The 16,269-nt window shown below is 42.6% G+C and overlaps 1 protein-coding gene across 7 annotated transcripts in view; it reads right to left on the reverse strand.

Moving 5' to 3' along the window:
• The window catches only part of MYO6 (myosin VI), a 115,057-nt gene that overhangs the window by 84,582 nt on the left and 14,206 nt on the right, over positions 1–16,269 (reverse strand). For 6 of the 7 annotated variants that reach the window (XM_065889166.1, XM_065889165.1, XM_065889161.1 and 3 more), the window contains exon 1: positions 4,960–5,076. In XM_065889166.1, the coding sequence (XP_065745238.1) occupies positions 4,960–5,076 (117 nt within the window). Of the gene's footprint in view, positions 1–4,959; positions 5,103–16,269 lie in introns of those variants that run through there. The other variant, XM_065889167.1, reaches the window with a different exon arrangement.

The following is a 16,269-nucleotide window of genomic DNA, read 5'->3' on the forward strand; positions in this document are numbered from 1 at the left end:
GGAAGTCAATAAAACAAAAACAAAACCTGTGCTGGAACACCTAGAGTGGGACAAAACAAGAAGTATATTACGTCTACACAGGTATGCTGTTGAACAACTTTTAAAAAAAATAAAAATGTTAATGTTTATGTATACAGCAGTTTTATTGTTTTAAAAAAGGAAAAAAGTAACATCCAATCAATCAATCAGATATACCAACAGACCATAATTTCATTAATGCTCTTGTCTGAGTAAAACACATTAGACACAAATTCCTGTACAGGAATGTGTCAAAAATATAAACAGTATCCGAAACTATTAGGTCCATAACAATACAGATATCCATGAATAAGCTGGTGTTTATTATATCATTTGAATACTATGGTAGAAACTCTAGAATTAAGATAGTATCTTGTAAGAGAGAAGAAATGATCTCAAATTACATCGAAAGAGAATTAAATTTTCTCCATGCCATTCTAATAGTTACCTATACATTTCTGTTTCTCAAACAATTACAATTACTCCTGTGGTTGAAGCTTCCATCCATAGCAAACCAATCTCTAAGGAAAACCTGTTCAATTATTTTAGAATACTTGCAGGTCTGTATATGTATATATATGCAAGAGTATAAGGCAAGGCTACTGCTATAGTTTACAGAGGAAAATCCAGGCTACTACTGCTGTACCTCAATTCAAAGTCACACCCAAATTAGAAAACTGTTATGCCCTGAAAACTCTAGAAGTTAATTAGTTGGAACCCACTACACACGTTCTTAACGTTAATAAACGAGGAAAGGTTTAAAGGATAAATCACAAGTTCAGAACTAGTCCATAACGTACATTAAGTGTATTATGGTACTATAAAACAATCCACAATTTATAACAATGATTCTACAGGAAAAACACGTTCAGAAATCACCGCTAATGTCACAGATCTACGTGCCACTTTCACAGCCTCAGCAATGGGGCTAAAGCCTCCCCAGACCCCAGGTGTTAGCTCCATAAATGGGGTGCAGAACACAGAGTTCCTAGAATGGGAAGGTTAATAATCTTGGGGCTGAAAGGCCTGTAATGAGTCTAAAAAATTGTTTCTCTAGATCCTTTTTCACCCCCCCAAATGATCACCAGCCCCCATCTTCTTCTCCCCTCTACTACCTACTCAGTGAGAAGGAGGAAATCTGTTTCATTAAGGCAACTGTTTTCTCTTAGAGGAAGGAGGCTTTTTCTCCTATCAAGAGATCACAGTAAACACCTACCACCCAGCAAACACAGTGCACCCAGCTCCGTGACAACATGGACAAAGAAAATAGCGCCTGCACTTGAGAAGATTACAGTCTAGCAGGGAGGGGAGAAATGTAAACGAATGTCTCCAATAGCGTTATGGGAGGCGAAGAAGGTATACCACTCCTCAAAGCAAAGAGTAATCAACGGTAAACTCTGCTGCATGGGAGGAGGAAGAAGACACAGGGCATCTGTGGAAAACTTTCATAAAGGAGGTGACCTCAGTCGCTCCTGAGAGATGAATATTTGCTAAATAGGCACAGAGCTGCGGAGAGCGGCATTCCAGGCAAAAGGAGTACTGTGAGTGGCGACACACAGAGCCCAGCACCACCTGGCTCCCTGAGGACCTGATAAACCCTGGGAGGAAGGCTGGAAGAGGAGGAGAAAGACACATAAGACTCAGCATAAGGGCAAGAGAATGAGGGGGAGACTGCTGGTCGACAAAAGACAAGACGAGCAACACAGACAGGGAAAAGGAAAGGTAGACCCTTAAATGCCATGGGTTTAGGGCTTTAGCCTGCAGGCCAGTCAGCTGCGAATATGGAACATGAAATCAACTGAGAGGTTCAAGATGGCATTTTTAGCAGAATAAAAGATATTAGAAAATATCAGAATGCATCACAGACGGTAAGGATGTTGCATTTGAATACACACACACACACACACACGATGCACATACTTGTTGACACGTAAAGTCTATTTGTTGTCAGTACACACACATGAATAATACGTATACCTAATGTGATTTCAAATCTATTTCTTATGACGGGCCCATGGCTGACAAACTTTAAAAGGCACTGCCATCAACAAAGACAGGTTCCCCACTAGAGCTCATCACTCCCTCTTCTATGCTTCTACTGTATCAGCAAACAGATCCACTTGACTTGTCCGTTGCTTCACGCACTTCCTTCATTTTTAAACACTGATGATCTCTACTCCATGAATCATCTACACAAAAGACTGCTTCTCTTACGGATCTTTTTAACCACACGGCTGTTATGACACTTCACAATTTACTAAGACCCTGATCAGAAAGTGGGGGCAGGGAGGGGATTAAGATGAAAAGAAATCCCTGAGAATTGGTTAACTTTCAAAAAGATTTTGTGAAAAGAAGCTTCAACTTTAGTTTATAAATAATCTACGATCCATAAAGTTTTCATGACGCCACAATTTGAATTTTAAGTGTTTTTATTGGTTCTGTGTGGGCACCTGATTAATACGAATAAGGCACAGCTGAAAGCACAAAATACTTAAAACTATAAAAAAGCGTACACCCGTAAATAAAGTTTCTTCTATCCCTGAACTGAATTATTTTGTTACTTATGGATATAAGAGAATACATATAACGAAATATAACTAGGAAATACACTTTTCATTTCATTTGGGGCTTTTGATTTACTGTGCTTATAAGATACGTTAAACAAAAATGAAAGGAGACTTCGAAAGATAATGAAAGGCTCACTAAATTTCTGTCACCCCAGAACATGCTACTTTGGCATACTGATTATCTTGAGTTAAAGGCCCTTGAGAAACAACAGATGTAAGAAGGGCACTCTGACCCTTTTTATTCCTGAGAGCAGGAGATAAAACTCCCGCGTGCAAGGTGCCCTCGCTCTACCAGGAGGAAAGAAGACATTCTTATCACCAGCGGAGGGAATGGAGACCAAGAGAAATCTGTGCAAACAAACCTAGTCTTGCCAGAGTAACCCTTACCTTCCTAACCACTTCTCTACAATTTACCACCCCTAGCCCAGACCCCCGTGCCTTATCAATTCTTCACAAATGGATTGTTTCTTTGTCTAAAAGCTTCCTGCTCTGGTCACTTCTTCAATTCTTCATTCTGTTGTGAAGGCTGCTGTGTACATGTAAAAATCTGATAAGAGTCGTATGCTTTCCTACTGTGGATGTGTCTTATGTCGATTTAATTTTCAGGCCCAGCCAGAGACCCAAAAGGGTAGAGGAAAATTTTTCCTCCCCTACAGCTTCAAATAAATAAAAATAATTGAGTTTCTTTTTTTAAATTCTTTCTTTTTTTAGAACATGTACTGCATTGTAAGTACAAATAGGTACTTGTTAATAAGAGGAAAAACTAGAAACACTTTGTCTTTTCTTTCCTGAGGGTATCTTTAATTGGCCGCCGCTAACATGGCACATTATATATTATGCATTTAGGTTCCTGGGTTGTTTACAGTAACAGAATAGTTTTCTCTGTGAACAGACCTCATGAGAGATCCACCTTGTTTTTCTAAGGTTCCCAGAAGGATGGCAGTCATATGGCATTAGTTAACCATGTATCAGTAGAACATAAATTATTCATGAACCCTGGCAGAGTCTAAAGTAAACAGAAATGACATCAACAAATTTAATTTAGTCAGAAGTCCTGCTTAAGGGGAACACTGATTAAACTGAAAAGTGTTAAGCTCTCCCACAAAATAGGTAGGCCCTACAGTCCCCATGAAGGCTGAAAAGACTCCAGGTCACTTTTCCCCCATACTTTTCATTTTGTTACATTGTCTAGTCTATGTCTAAGCCTAAAAGGAAATAGACACCATGTGTACAAAATTAAAGTATGCTTTTATGTTTTAAAAAGTACCATTACAACAAAAATAATAACAGACGGTTATGCTTAAGACTTAAATATCTTTATTTAATAGAAATATTTTTACTACAATCACATGATAATAAATTTAAGTAAATATAAAAGCTTTTTAAAAAATAATTAACAGCAGATGTAAGCTATTATATATAGAATGGATAAACAACAAGGTCCGGGCTTCCCTGGTGGCGTAGTGGTTAAGAATCCGCCTGCCAATGCAGGGGACATGGGTTCGATCCCTGGTCCGCGAAGATCCCAAATGCCACAGAGCAACTGAGCCCGTGCGCCACAACTACTGAGCCCGCTCTCTAGAGCCCGCAAGCCACAACTACTGAAGCCCGTGCACCTAGAGCCCGTGCTCCGCAACAAGAGAAGCCACTGCAATGAGAAGCCCACGCACCACGATGAAGAGTAGCCCCCGCTCGCCGCAACTAGAGAAAGCCCATGCACAGCAACGAAGGCCCAACGCAGCCAAAAATAAAATAAATAAACTTTAAAATAAATAAATAAATAAACAAGGTCCTACTGTACAGCACAGAGAACCACAGTCAATATCCTGTGATAAACCATAATGGAAAAGAATATTTTAAAAAGTGTGTATATGTGTATACCTGAATCACTTTGCTGTACAGCAGAAATTAACACAACATTGTAAATCAACTATACTTCAATTAAAAAAGATTAAAAAAAGAATTATCCGGAAGCTAAAAAACAAAAAGCAAAATTTCATAACATAATCCCATTCACTTTTTATATTTTTACTTGGTAACATGTTGAATACATCACAGATATATTCATAACTTTTGTTATATGGCTTAAGGAATTAAAAATGTTATTGTTTATATTTTGTCATATAGCTATTTATTCTTAAGAATATGCTAATGAAAGGCCCACTAAATTACTGTCTGATTTTACGATGGGACACCATTTTCCCCGTAGGGTATGCATTCTGATTTAATCACACAACTCAGGAGAAAAGTAGGATTCACTGACCAGAAAACTGCTTTCCCCTATACTGTGCTAAAAAAATACTTACCTCATTGAAAAAGGGAGATACCTAAAGACACAAATCAAATTCTGAAATCTTTCTGAGAAACTTCTTACCTTGCCTTTTTGGTTCAAGGGTTCAATCGTTAAGCTGTCAGGGCCAATATCCACGATATTGCCCATCTGAAATCCATCCGTAGGGTGCGGCGCCCAAACGGGCTTCCCGTCCTCCATTTCTGAAGGGAGCTATCCACTATCTCCTGTTTCAAAGGAACGAACAAAGCAACGTGAGTAACTCTGGAAATGAAAAAAGATAACAATCTTTTTTTCAGTTAACATGTAAATCGCGATTCTTAGAAACACACGAGCACCCCTGCAGGGGTAATCCCCACCCCCTGCCATCCCGCTGCACCCACCCCTGTACCACCTGTACAGGGGGACCAAGCAGAGGCTGCTCTACCCGCCGGGAACACCTGCTTTGCCACCGTCTTCCTTCGGTGGTGACTGCAGTCAGAACCAGCTACACTTTGAGCAGCGCAGAAAGAGAGAGCCAATGGTCACAGTTTTTACCTCTTGCCCACTGTAACTTATACTAGCACTCCTTTTTGCTGCCTGAAGTATTCCCGATTGCACAATAAATTAAACAGTCATCCGAAGAGGAGACGTTATTGTGTGGAGTTGGCTAAGACTTGAACAATAAGTCTATCTTAGACCCTGAGGGATAAAAATGAGACACAGGAGAGGTTACTTCCTCTGGAAGCCTTTCCCTGACAAGCTGAGACTACACGGATGCCCCACCCCTGTGCTCCCTAGAGGGAGACCCACAGAACCACTGGGCATACTGCTTTGTCGTCTTCTTATTTTTTTACTGAGGTAATAAAACTTACATACCATGAAATGTACAAATTCTAAGGTTACAAGTTGATGAGTTTCCATACCTGGACATACCCGTTCAAACACACACCCCAATCAACAGACAGAACATTTCCATCTCACCAGAAAGTTCCCTTGTGCCTCCTTCTGGTCAATCCCTACCTCCAGAGGCACCCACCATTAAGTACGCATGCTTCTGTGTATGGCTTCTCTCATTCAACAAAATGTTCTGACGTTCAGCCAAGCTGCTGGGTACACTAACCCACTGAATCACATGCACAGGTGTCTACCTGCTGTCCTGGACATGAACGTTTATATTGTTTCCAGGTTTTGCCTATTTTGAACTCTAGGCTAGTTTTTCAAGCATTCCTAGAAAGCTGCTTTCGTGCTTGGCATTCTCAGACCTAACATTTACCATTCTGTCTTTTGAGAGTATCCCAAAGGGTCCGTAACATATAAAATATTTAATTTTAATGAGCTTGGATTCTGTGAGACTAACGTGTTATAATGAATCACCCAGTCAGTGATCCCAGATGTCCTAGTTTCGGCACCTCAGCGGGAACTTACTTTTCCTTACTTATCTACACTTGAAGAAGACACATGTGCCGTAACTCGCCTCTTGTGTGGCGTCCTCAGCTCTGGGATTTCCCACATGGACGTTCCATCAGGCCTAGTCTCTCACGTTAGACAAGGATGTCTGGTATATAGTTCAATCTAAACACTGCTAACTATTGGCAAGTCTGCAACGTGCTTGCTAGTTAATGTCTTCCATGCCATGGCTACAGGATGGCTTCTGCTGTCCCCACGCAGTAAATGCGACTAGGTTTCAGTGCCATTCAGGGTTGAGAAATTAACTGAGGGTTCTCCACAGAAGTGAATGAGTAACACTGCTTCAGAGCTGCATTACCACACCTTCACACACCTACATCCACACACCTTCCCTAAATAATCGTATCTAGTCCCATGCTTTAAATAGAATCTATATATCACACCTTCCCTAAATAATCGTATCTAGTCCCATGCTTTAAATAGAATCTATATATCACACCTTCCCTAAATAATCGTATCTTGTCCCATGCTTTAAATAGAATCTATATATAAGTGATGCCCAAATTGATCCCTCCGGCCTATACAGCACCACTGAGCTCCCAGGTGTTTAACCTGCATACTGGACACCTCCTCATGGAGACATCTAACAGATGCAACATTGTCATTATATCATTACTCTGCTCCACCACATTCATTGCATCACTAAAGGCACCAACACCGTTCATTTCAAATCAAACCCAGAGTCATGCTCAATTCTTCCCGCTCCTTCCAAACCCCTCTCACCCCCTAATCCTGTTGGCCCCCTAACCTCCAACAGGGTATCTCAAATCCACCCACTTCCCTGGATCTGCTCTGCCTTCCTGGTCAAAACCAACATGGCCTTTTACCAGGACTCCTGTCATTAACTTAGCCACCTGCCCACTCTTGCCAGTATGCACAGATCACCAGAAATCCTACTGAAGGTAAGTCTGATCGTGACATTCCTGTTGTGTCAGGGCATGGCCTAGCCCTCGCGTGTCGCCAAGGCCCAGCACGGAGCAGGCTACCCAACCTTCACCGAGTGACTGAATGAACTGTTCACACAGCTTGCGAGGAGTAAAAGGAGATGCTCTCCTAGAAAGACTTGAAAGGTCTTAAAACCTAGGCTTGAAATTAAGCTCCACCACTGTCTGACTAGCTCTTAAGTAAGTTACTTAATCTCCCTGATCATTATCTTTATCCTTACCCATAAGTGACAATATCACTTACCTTACAGAATTGCTATGAGGATTAAGTGACGTAAAACTGAGATCCCCATTCTAATGGCACCCAACAGATGCTAGCGACACCTCTTCCCTTACAGTCCCCCATATCCCTTGTTCGAAGCCACCACTAAATTTCAAGTAAACGGTCTTGTGATAGTTCTAAATACAAAGGGAAATTATGGAATAGTCATGAGGGATCGTTTAGAAATCATGAGGTATCTGAAGAAAAAAATCACAGTGAAGCAAAACCCACAAAGTCAGAAAAGAACATCAAATTTCCTTGAACTATTTAAATTGTTTTCCCATTGTGAAACACTTGCTGCAGCTCCCCAGTTAAGATACCAGATTTAAAGCTACACATCCAACGCTGCTCCTTCCTCAAACCCCTAAATCTACAGTAAAAAGAGTCTTTAAATTAAAGACATCATTGCACAAGGAGGGGGAGAGCCCAAGAGGAGACGACAGCAACGACATTCTGGAAGCTGGGAAGCGAGCGGCCGGTGTGCTAACTGACTTAGCAAACCTAAGAGACAAACCCCAAATCTGGGATGGGGAAAGAGGAACGATAACCCACCGTTACACCACCGAAGCAAGGGTGAAAAGAGGAGTCTGGCATCAGGGAGACTAGGGGAAAGCTGTCTGAGGAAAAGACTTCCCAACGCCAGCCGCACACACGGCACACAGCTGGGCAAACGCCACCTCCCTCCCACCATCACCCCAACAGAAACCTAGAGGTTATTCTCTGAAGGAGACTGAGGGTCTCCGGAAAGAGAGACACCAGGAACGACTGAGGCTGTGCATACCGAAACTGCCACGTGCTGGCAGAACTCCGTTCCTGACCGAGCTTCAGTTAGGCTCCTCTGAGCCCTCTTCTTGACGAGGCCTCCGCTAGGCCCTCGAGTCTGTGCTGTCCTTGTTCGGCCTACAGAGGCCAGTTTCAGCAAGGATCCTGCTAAGCCGGTTTAGAGAAATTCTCTCACCCTTGATATCTTATCAAGTTCCTCATCCCCTACCTTCGGTATATAAATCCTTAATCTGCCTTCAAAAAGAATCTCTTTAAGTCAGTTGAGCAAGCATCCCCTACCTGTGCTGTTTCCACTTAGTCTTTTTCATCCGCTGACCCCTGCACTCTGCTCACTGGCTATAAATCCCCAGCTGTCTTTGCTGCATTCAAAGTGGAGCCCACTCGTTCTCCCTATTGTAACACCCCTTTGTTATAGGCTGAGTGTATGTGTCTGCTATGGACTGAATTGTGTCCCCCCCAGACATTCATATGTTGAAGCTGTAATCGCCCACGTGACTGTATTTGGAGACAGGAGGTAATCACGGCTACTGACATCATAAGGGTGGGGTCCTAATCCAATAGGATTGGTAGCCTTACCAAAAGAGGAAGAGAGACATCTCTCTACCTCAATGCACACACTATAGGGAAAGGCCACGAGAGCGGCCCACAGAGCGGCAGCCATCTGAAACCCAGAACGAGAGTCCTCACCGGAATCTGACCATGCTGGCACCTGATCTCAGACTTCCAGCCCACAGAACTGTGAGAAAATAAATGTCTGCTGTTTAAGCCACCCAGTCTATGGTATTTTATTACGGCAGCCCAAGCAGGCTAATACACTCCTACTGCAATAGTCATGAATAAAGGCGTCTTTGTCATTTTAACAAGTGTCAGAATAATTTTTCTCTAAGAACGTGATAGCGGAAATGAAATATTCACTAGAAGGTACAGAAAATAAATTTGAGACTATCTTTTTCAGAAAGCCAAGAAAGAAAAAAAAAAAAAAGAGTTAGAAAGTGGAGGGCAAAAAAAGAAAAAGTAGAAGAAAAACAGATATAAAAATGAGACAAGTAAAAAGATTCAGCATCAAAATACCAGGTAAAACAGACATCCTGTTCCCTTCAAAACACAGAGGGGAGAAAGCTTTCCAATATCCAAAGACAATTCACCAGAACTGAAAGGCATGATTCTCTAGAGTCTAGCCAAGATGCCCATTAAGTCCTCAACACAATAACTGGAAAAGGACAGACAAAAGGACAACATGTCACATGTCAGAACACCAGAAATAGAAGATGCTGCACATTTTCAGAGAAATGAGAGAAAAAGGGGGGAAAAAACATGCGTCATATCCAAAGGATCATGAATCAAAATGGCTTCAGCAACACTGAAAGCAGGAAATCGATAAAGCAATGCCTTTAAAATTCTGACGGAAAATGATCTCCAATCTAGAACTCGGCACTTAGGCAAATTACCAGTTCAAACTGGAGCAGTATGACCCCAGAAGAGCCACTGTGAACACCACTATCAAACACACCCACTGCCTCTGGACTAGGCCAGTCTGGCCCAGATTCTGATCTGAACTTATCTTTCTGTAACTCTGAGTCGATGATGTAACTTGTACCTGGAGGAGCTGGTAGACACTCACTCCCCCCTCTATTAAATTAAAGATTATCTTCTACTGAGTGCAAGGCTTTCACGAAAATAAAACCTCTTTTAAAATAAGGCTTCATTTAATTAGTTTTGGAATCCTAATTATTTATAACATAAATTACCCTTCATTAATGAAGTCTGATTTATTCATTCCACAAAAGAAAATTCTTTTGACATATTACTATTTGTCCCCATAAAAGCATTCAGAAAACCCATACAAGCAACACTCATACATATGAAGCAGGTCTGCACAGGAAGAGCAGTTAAACAGGTGCTACTGTACTAGAAACCATAAACACATTAAGAGCTGACTACATATGCACTGCAGCAATAAAAAGAAAAAAATGATAAGCTCTGGGGCTGGCTAAGCAAATTTAAAATTCTGGAAATTCCTTAAGTTATTCAGGAAGAGAGGGAATGCTCTATAATACGCTATCATCAACTGAAAATTATCTCATTTTTAGCATTTAACTGACAGCTGATATTTTTAAAGTAAGCACTATAGCAGTCGATAGAAACGCAATCTGTAGCCTGTCAGAGGTACGATGCGAACTTTCATTTAGGCTTTGTTGAAAAGCGAAAAGCTGATCACCAAGAGGCTCCCTGGAGGGCAAACGTACTGGAGGCCAGGGTGACAAATACATACACATCCGTGTCCTTTTTTCTCGGCAACTCCAGAGATGATCCCAAAAGGGACCGTGTACCCGGAGCTGAACGTGTAGACACAGCCCACCAAATAGGAACCATCACCCGCCATGCCGCCATCACCTTCGAAGATTACCCTTTGAAACTTGTGATTGTGATAGATGACAATGCCTTGTTTTTATTAGCTAGGGTATTAGAAATTGAGTACTAGCTAAAGTTAATTTAGAATTGAGCTGAAAGAGCTGGCATAAGATACCAAGAAAGCAAGGAAAAAGCATTAAACAGGGAAGGAAGAACCCTTATAAGACTTGCCTTCCACAGTCATTCATTCTGTAAACTAGTATTTATTTGACCACCTAGTATATAACACATACTGCTAGCTGCTAAAGATACAATGATAGGCCGGAAAAAAAAAAAAAAAAAAAAAAGACATGGGTTGGCCTCACGGAGCCTTCCAACAGGAAAACAATCACTTGGAATAGAGCAGTAAACCAAACTGGCAAAAATCCCTGCCCTCCAGGATCTTAAATTCTAACTGGGGGTAAGGGAGCTGTGTAGATGTATCAAATTTGCCTTTTAAAAGGACTACTCTTTCATCTGGCCAGGCCCCGGCCCTGTTGATCAAAAGAATGTTATGTGCACCTTTGGCACGCAAGCTTGAAACTGGCAACTTCTCTCATCTGTATCAGTGTATCCTGAAGGCTATTAGCTTCCCAGGTGTCCAGACGCTGTGAGAAAACTGGGCACCAGGTAACCGTTGGCCAGTGGCTGGTGCATTTTGTGTGTACCTAGCACAATCTTTCATTGAGTGTTTCAGTTCCCTAAGAACTTACTTGTACACCAAAATTCTCAAAAATATTTCAGCAGGTTTCCCTTTAGTCACTAAATTACCTTGTAAAAGGCCTTCCTAGAAAACATTTCCCAGTTAACCTTGTTCAGCTAGTAATAAAGTATGGGAATTACATAACTGCCATAATACGGTATTACACATTCACTGCAACACATTCATATTAAAATTGATTGTGAACGTCTTGATATTATCGGCAATAAATATTCATTAACAACGGGGAGGAAATACCTACCACTAAATACAAACTCCTGACAAAGAAATAAAATAAGAAGGCATCTAAAGATAAGTTCTAAAACCTGACTACCTGAATTCAATTAAGAAGTAATTTTGGTATTCACTCACTTTTTCAACGTGTATTCACTGAGTACCTACTAAGTGCTAGCTACTGTTTTTTAGGCTTAGATATCGACAAGAAAATACAGAGCTCTAATGTTTTTTAGTGGAAGACATACAAAAGGAGCAATGTCTAGACCAGCTACGACATTCCTTCAGATTTCGGTAGTACTAGGTCCAGTTCATCAGAGCGTAACGAGTGACCTAATCACAGCCTAGTGAGCGATCCTAATGAGTGACCGTTTTTACAAAGGTTATGTTGTACTTCCAAATGTAACTTCAGAAAGCCCAATGTATCCACTGGTGTTTCAAGCTAAGCCCATCACAACCTGACTCTTCCGAAACAGCCTCAGAACACCACGGTTAACTAGCTTAACTGGTATAGCTAAGATGAACTAGCTAACAAAAAAAGAGGATAAAAAATAAGGCAAATATTTCATTAATAAGTTTATTATATGGTTATTAAATATTTAAGGTATTTTATAAGATGATCTGAAAACTGATACAATCAGGCCAATTACTCCAAATACATATAATCTGAATTATGAGAACTGGTTATATGATTTTCTTATAGGTTTTACAGAAATCATAACTATATTTAAGCTATAAGCTCCTACATAAATTACTATCACAAAACAGATTTGAATTTAGACATAATTCAAATAATACATGCAGACAACCTATATACCAAGATAACCTGGCCACAGCTTAGATCATCCTAAACAAAGTTCTGTATTATTCAGAGACTAAACATCCCAGTTTACTTCAGAAGCTCAAAATTTCCTTTACAGATGTTAAAATACCAGAATATCACAGCAAGATATTAATTTATGCCCGGTGATTTAAATTTTCCACATCCTGTGACTAATGATAAGATTTTATTTATCATCCAATGATTACATCCAGACCTTCCCTGGATAATTAGTGCTAGATCTAAAAGTTTGCTGGTCTTTCAAAAGAGGAGTTTGTAAAAGACTGAAGACTTCTTCATTTTCTCCACCAAGGGACCATGTTAACCTCCCAATAAGGGGCTAATGAAAAGAGCAATCAGATTTCAAGAAACCACGTTGGTCTTCAAGCCAAAGAAAGGCCTCTTCTCCGGGATGACCCCGCCTGTGTAAAATGGCCCTACTCTGCTCAAACCGAAACATTCTGCAGCTCAAACTGCAGGCCCCAGTTCAATGTTATTCAAATTTGTCAGGAACCAAAGGTCTGTGTGTGATCAAAACCAGTCTAGACTGTACACTATCATCAATCAAGGTGATAAGAAGTTTGAACAATCCTTGGGCCTTTAAACACATCTGTGACATCTCTGGCATTTGAACTCTCCTAAGATGTCCCAAAACAGGAGGTGAATATTTTCACCTCTGAGCGGCAGGGTCCGTTTTAAGAGGTGGTCCCAAGTCCAATCCAATTCAGGCCACAGAGTTCTCCTGAGGTAGGAACTCGTTAAACAAACCAACCAACAAACTTCTCAAATGCTACGATTAGGAGGAATAAACCAGGAGAGACACTAATTAAAAAGGAAGGGTGGAAGGCGCTGCTCCACTGTCATTTCTATCATTCTTTCATAAATGAGCCAATATAATCCAGGATATTCAATGAAGTTCTCACGTCATTTATAAGACTAAGGTTTTGTTTTGTTTTTAACTGTACTAACTTGGGTTGTGTGTGCGGGTATGTGCACACATATATCACTCAGAACAGGGACTGAAGGCACAGTGACTTTTCTTCTCACAGCTGGGATGGAGTTCATTCAAGTGGTCAAAGGAAACCACAGATTCACAACATTTCACAGATCTTCGCTATGTACAGGCGTCACACTAAAACACTCCGACATGTTACCTCGCTTCATGTTTACAGCTCTGGGAGGCAGCTACCGTCCCCGTTTTGAAAGTGAGGTTTGGAAGTTTGGGCAAGTTGCCCATATAGAGACAACTGAGAAATGAGTGTAGAGGCGAGATATGAATCCTGTGTGACCCCGAGTCCAAACTCATCATCACCGCACTGCACTGCCCTGCACAGCTTTGCTTCAAGCTTCCTGTGCACACAGCGGTTTGTATTTGTCACCAGATCTGGAAAAAACCCCAGCTGTATAATGCTCTGCTGTCCTAACCTATGCTTTAATGGCATAAGAAATCAATGAAGGTTAAAAGATCTGTAAAGGCTTTATGAAAGCCCTCTTACCACTTCTTTCATAAACATTAAAATGTTTATTATTTCTTATGTGTAAAGTCTTGACTTGGATTTAAATTCTTTCATGGGTAGATTACAGGCAAGCACAAACTAGAAGTTTTTGGCTTGGGTGCTCTGTGCTGCAAGGTAAACCTGATGATACGTGGGGGTAATTCTGTCTCCCAGTTAATACTGCATTTAAATGACCAGCTGAGAATCGGGGATAACGAAAGGGATTGGAGGCTGTTGTTGGAATTTCTCACTTTATTGATGCAGTTATGAGATATTTTTACATTGTTGTTTCTTTCTGAACTGACCTATCAATAAAAATATGCAATAAGAATGTTCAGATAGTCTACAAAATGAGAAACAAACTGTCTTTTCAAATTTCTTTTCAAATTTAATTTATTTAACCCCACTCTACAACGTGCTTTGATGACAGTGTCGACCAAACTATCTGTATCTACCGAACTGTCTACCAAACTATCCGTAAAAATTCAAATTTTCTCACTTTTTAAAGTAACCAAGTACTCCTCGAGCTTTCATCACCACAACTTACCAGTCTGTACGTGTGTCCATGTATTCTGCTCCCCTGTTTATTTCTGAGGCCAAGCGGGCCTTCCTCATACCTAAGACCAATCCCTGTATTTACCCCCCAGATCCTACCCCCTCGGGCCACGCAAAGACAGCGCTCCAGCAACATCCATCTCTGCTTCTTTCCCTCCCCCTTCCTCTCGTCACCCACTTCCCCTCCTCACCGGTGGACTACTTTCCCACTCACTGCCTCCATTTCCTCCCTTCTTGTCCTCTCTTGAACCCACGCCTACGGGGCCTGCATCCCCACCCTTCAGGGCCTCCGGCGACCTCCTCCCCACTGCTAAGTCATGTGAGCGGGTCTCAGTCCCCGGCTTCCTCAAGTAAGCAGCCTCAGCTGACAAGAGCTGAGGGCTCTGCCCTGAAGCAGCTCCTCCAGGGACCTCAGGATCCCTCACTCTTCCGGTCTGTTCCCTGGATCGCCTCAGCTCCCCTGGCTGCATTCCCCTGATCTTTTCACCATCAGAAACTCTTGGGGGATCAATCCCCGGGCCTTCTCTCCACCTGGTCTTGTCGCATCCAGTCCTACGGCTTTAAGCGCGACCCACATGCGGGTGCTGCCCACAGCTGACTCCCCTGGCCTGAACTGCAGCTGCCTCGAGCTCAGGGAATGCTCCGCTCCACTCTTCAGGAGGCGGCGACGGCCCCCAAGCTCCCCTTCCTGCGCCTTCCTCGCTTGGTTCCCCCCTTCTCATCCAACGACAACTTCATCCTCACGCTTGTACGCGTCAACACCTGTGAAGTCATCCTCCAGCCTCCTCTCCCTCTCCCGGGCTGCATCCAGTCCTTCAGCAAATCCTCTTGGCGCCACCTTCAAATTCTCTCCAGAACCTGAAGAGGCCCGACCAGGGAACCCAACCGTCGGCCGCACTGCCCGTCCCTCACCAAGATCCCACAGCGGCTTCTGGCTGCCCTCCCTTGCTCCGCCTTGGTCCGCGCAGTCAGGGCCGGTACAGCCGTCAATCTGACCCTGGCACAACCTAAGCCACTGCCGCCCTCCTCACTCACATAAAAGCCCACGGCTTCCCGGGGGCCCGCAGACCCTTCACAGACGCTCTCCCCGGCCCAACCCCTCTGATGCCGCCCCGCCAGCGCCCCCTCACTTTACTTCATTCGCGATGGTCTCCGTGCTGTTCTTTAAACGCGCTAGGCACGCCTGTGTTTCAGGCCTCTGGTATTTACCGATGCAATCCCTCTGCCTGCAAGACAGTTTTCTCCGTACCTTCTTCGGGACCTGGCTCCACTGTCACCTTCTCAGGGAGGCTTCCTGCATCAGCTTCCCGAAAACAGAAAGCCCGCCCATCCCCCCGAAACCAGCACAACTTAACGCTCTCCCCAGCCTTGCTACTAACATCTGGCAAACTTACTATGTGTTTTAGTTATTTAGAATATAAGCTTCTTCAGTCCAGGGACTTCATTTTATTCACTGCTATGAACCCAGATGCCCAGAACAATGCTTGGCACAAAACAGGTATCTGTTAAACGGACTAATTCTACGGTCCTGCCACCTATAAAAATAGCTAGTGTTACTGCGGTGAGATGAGAAACCAAAAACAAAGAAACGGGACACTTCAGTGACCAGTTCCATCACAGCAAATATAAACCTGCCACCAGGCTTCCTGAAGTACTGAAGACAGACTAAGGAGATCCACTTGTGCCTGAGGGCCCTTGAGACGGGAGCCTCAGCACCTTTTCAGCAGCTCCCAGGTCCCTGCCCCTCCTGATTCATCAGG

Source organism: Phocoena phocoena, chromosome 12, assembly GCF_963924675.1.
Source record: "Phocoena phocoena chromosome 12, mPhoPho1.1, whole genome shotgun sequence".
Classification (NCBI taxonomy): domain Eukaryota; kingdom Metazoa; phylum Chordata; class Mammalia; order Artiodactyla; family Phocoenidae; genus Phocoena; species Phocoena phocoena.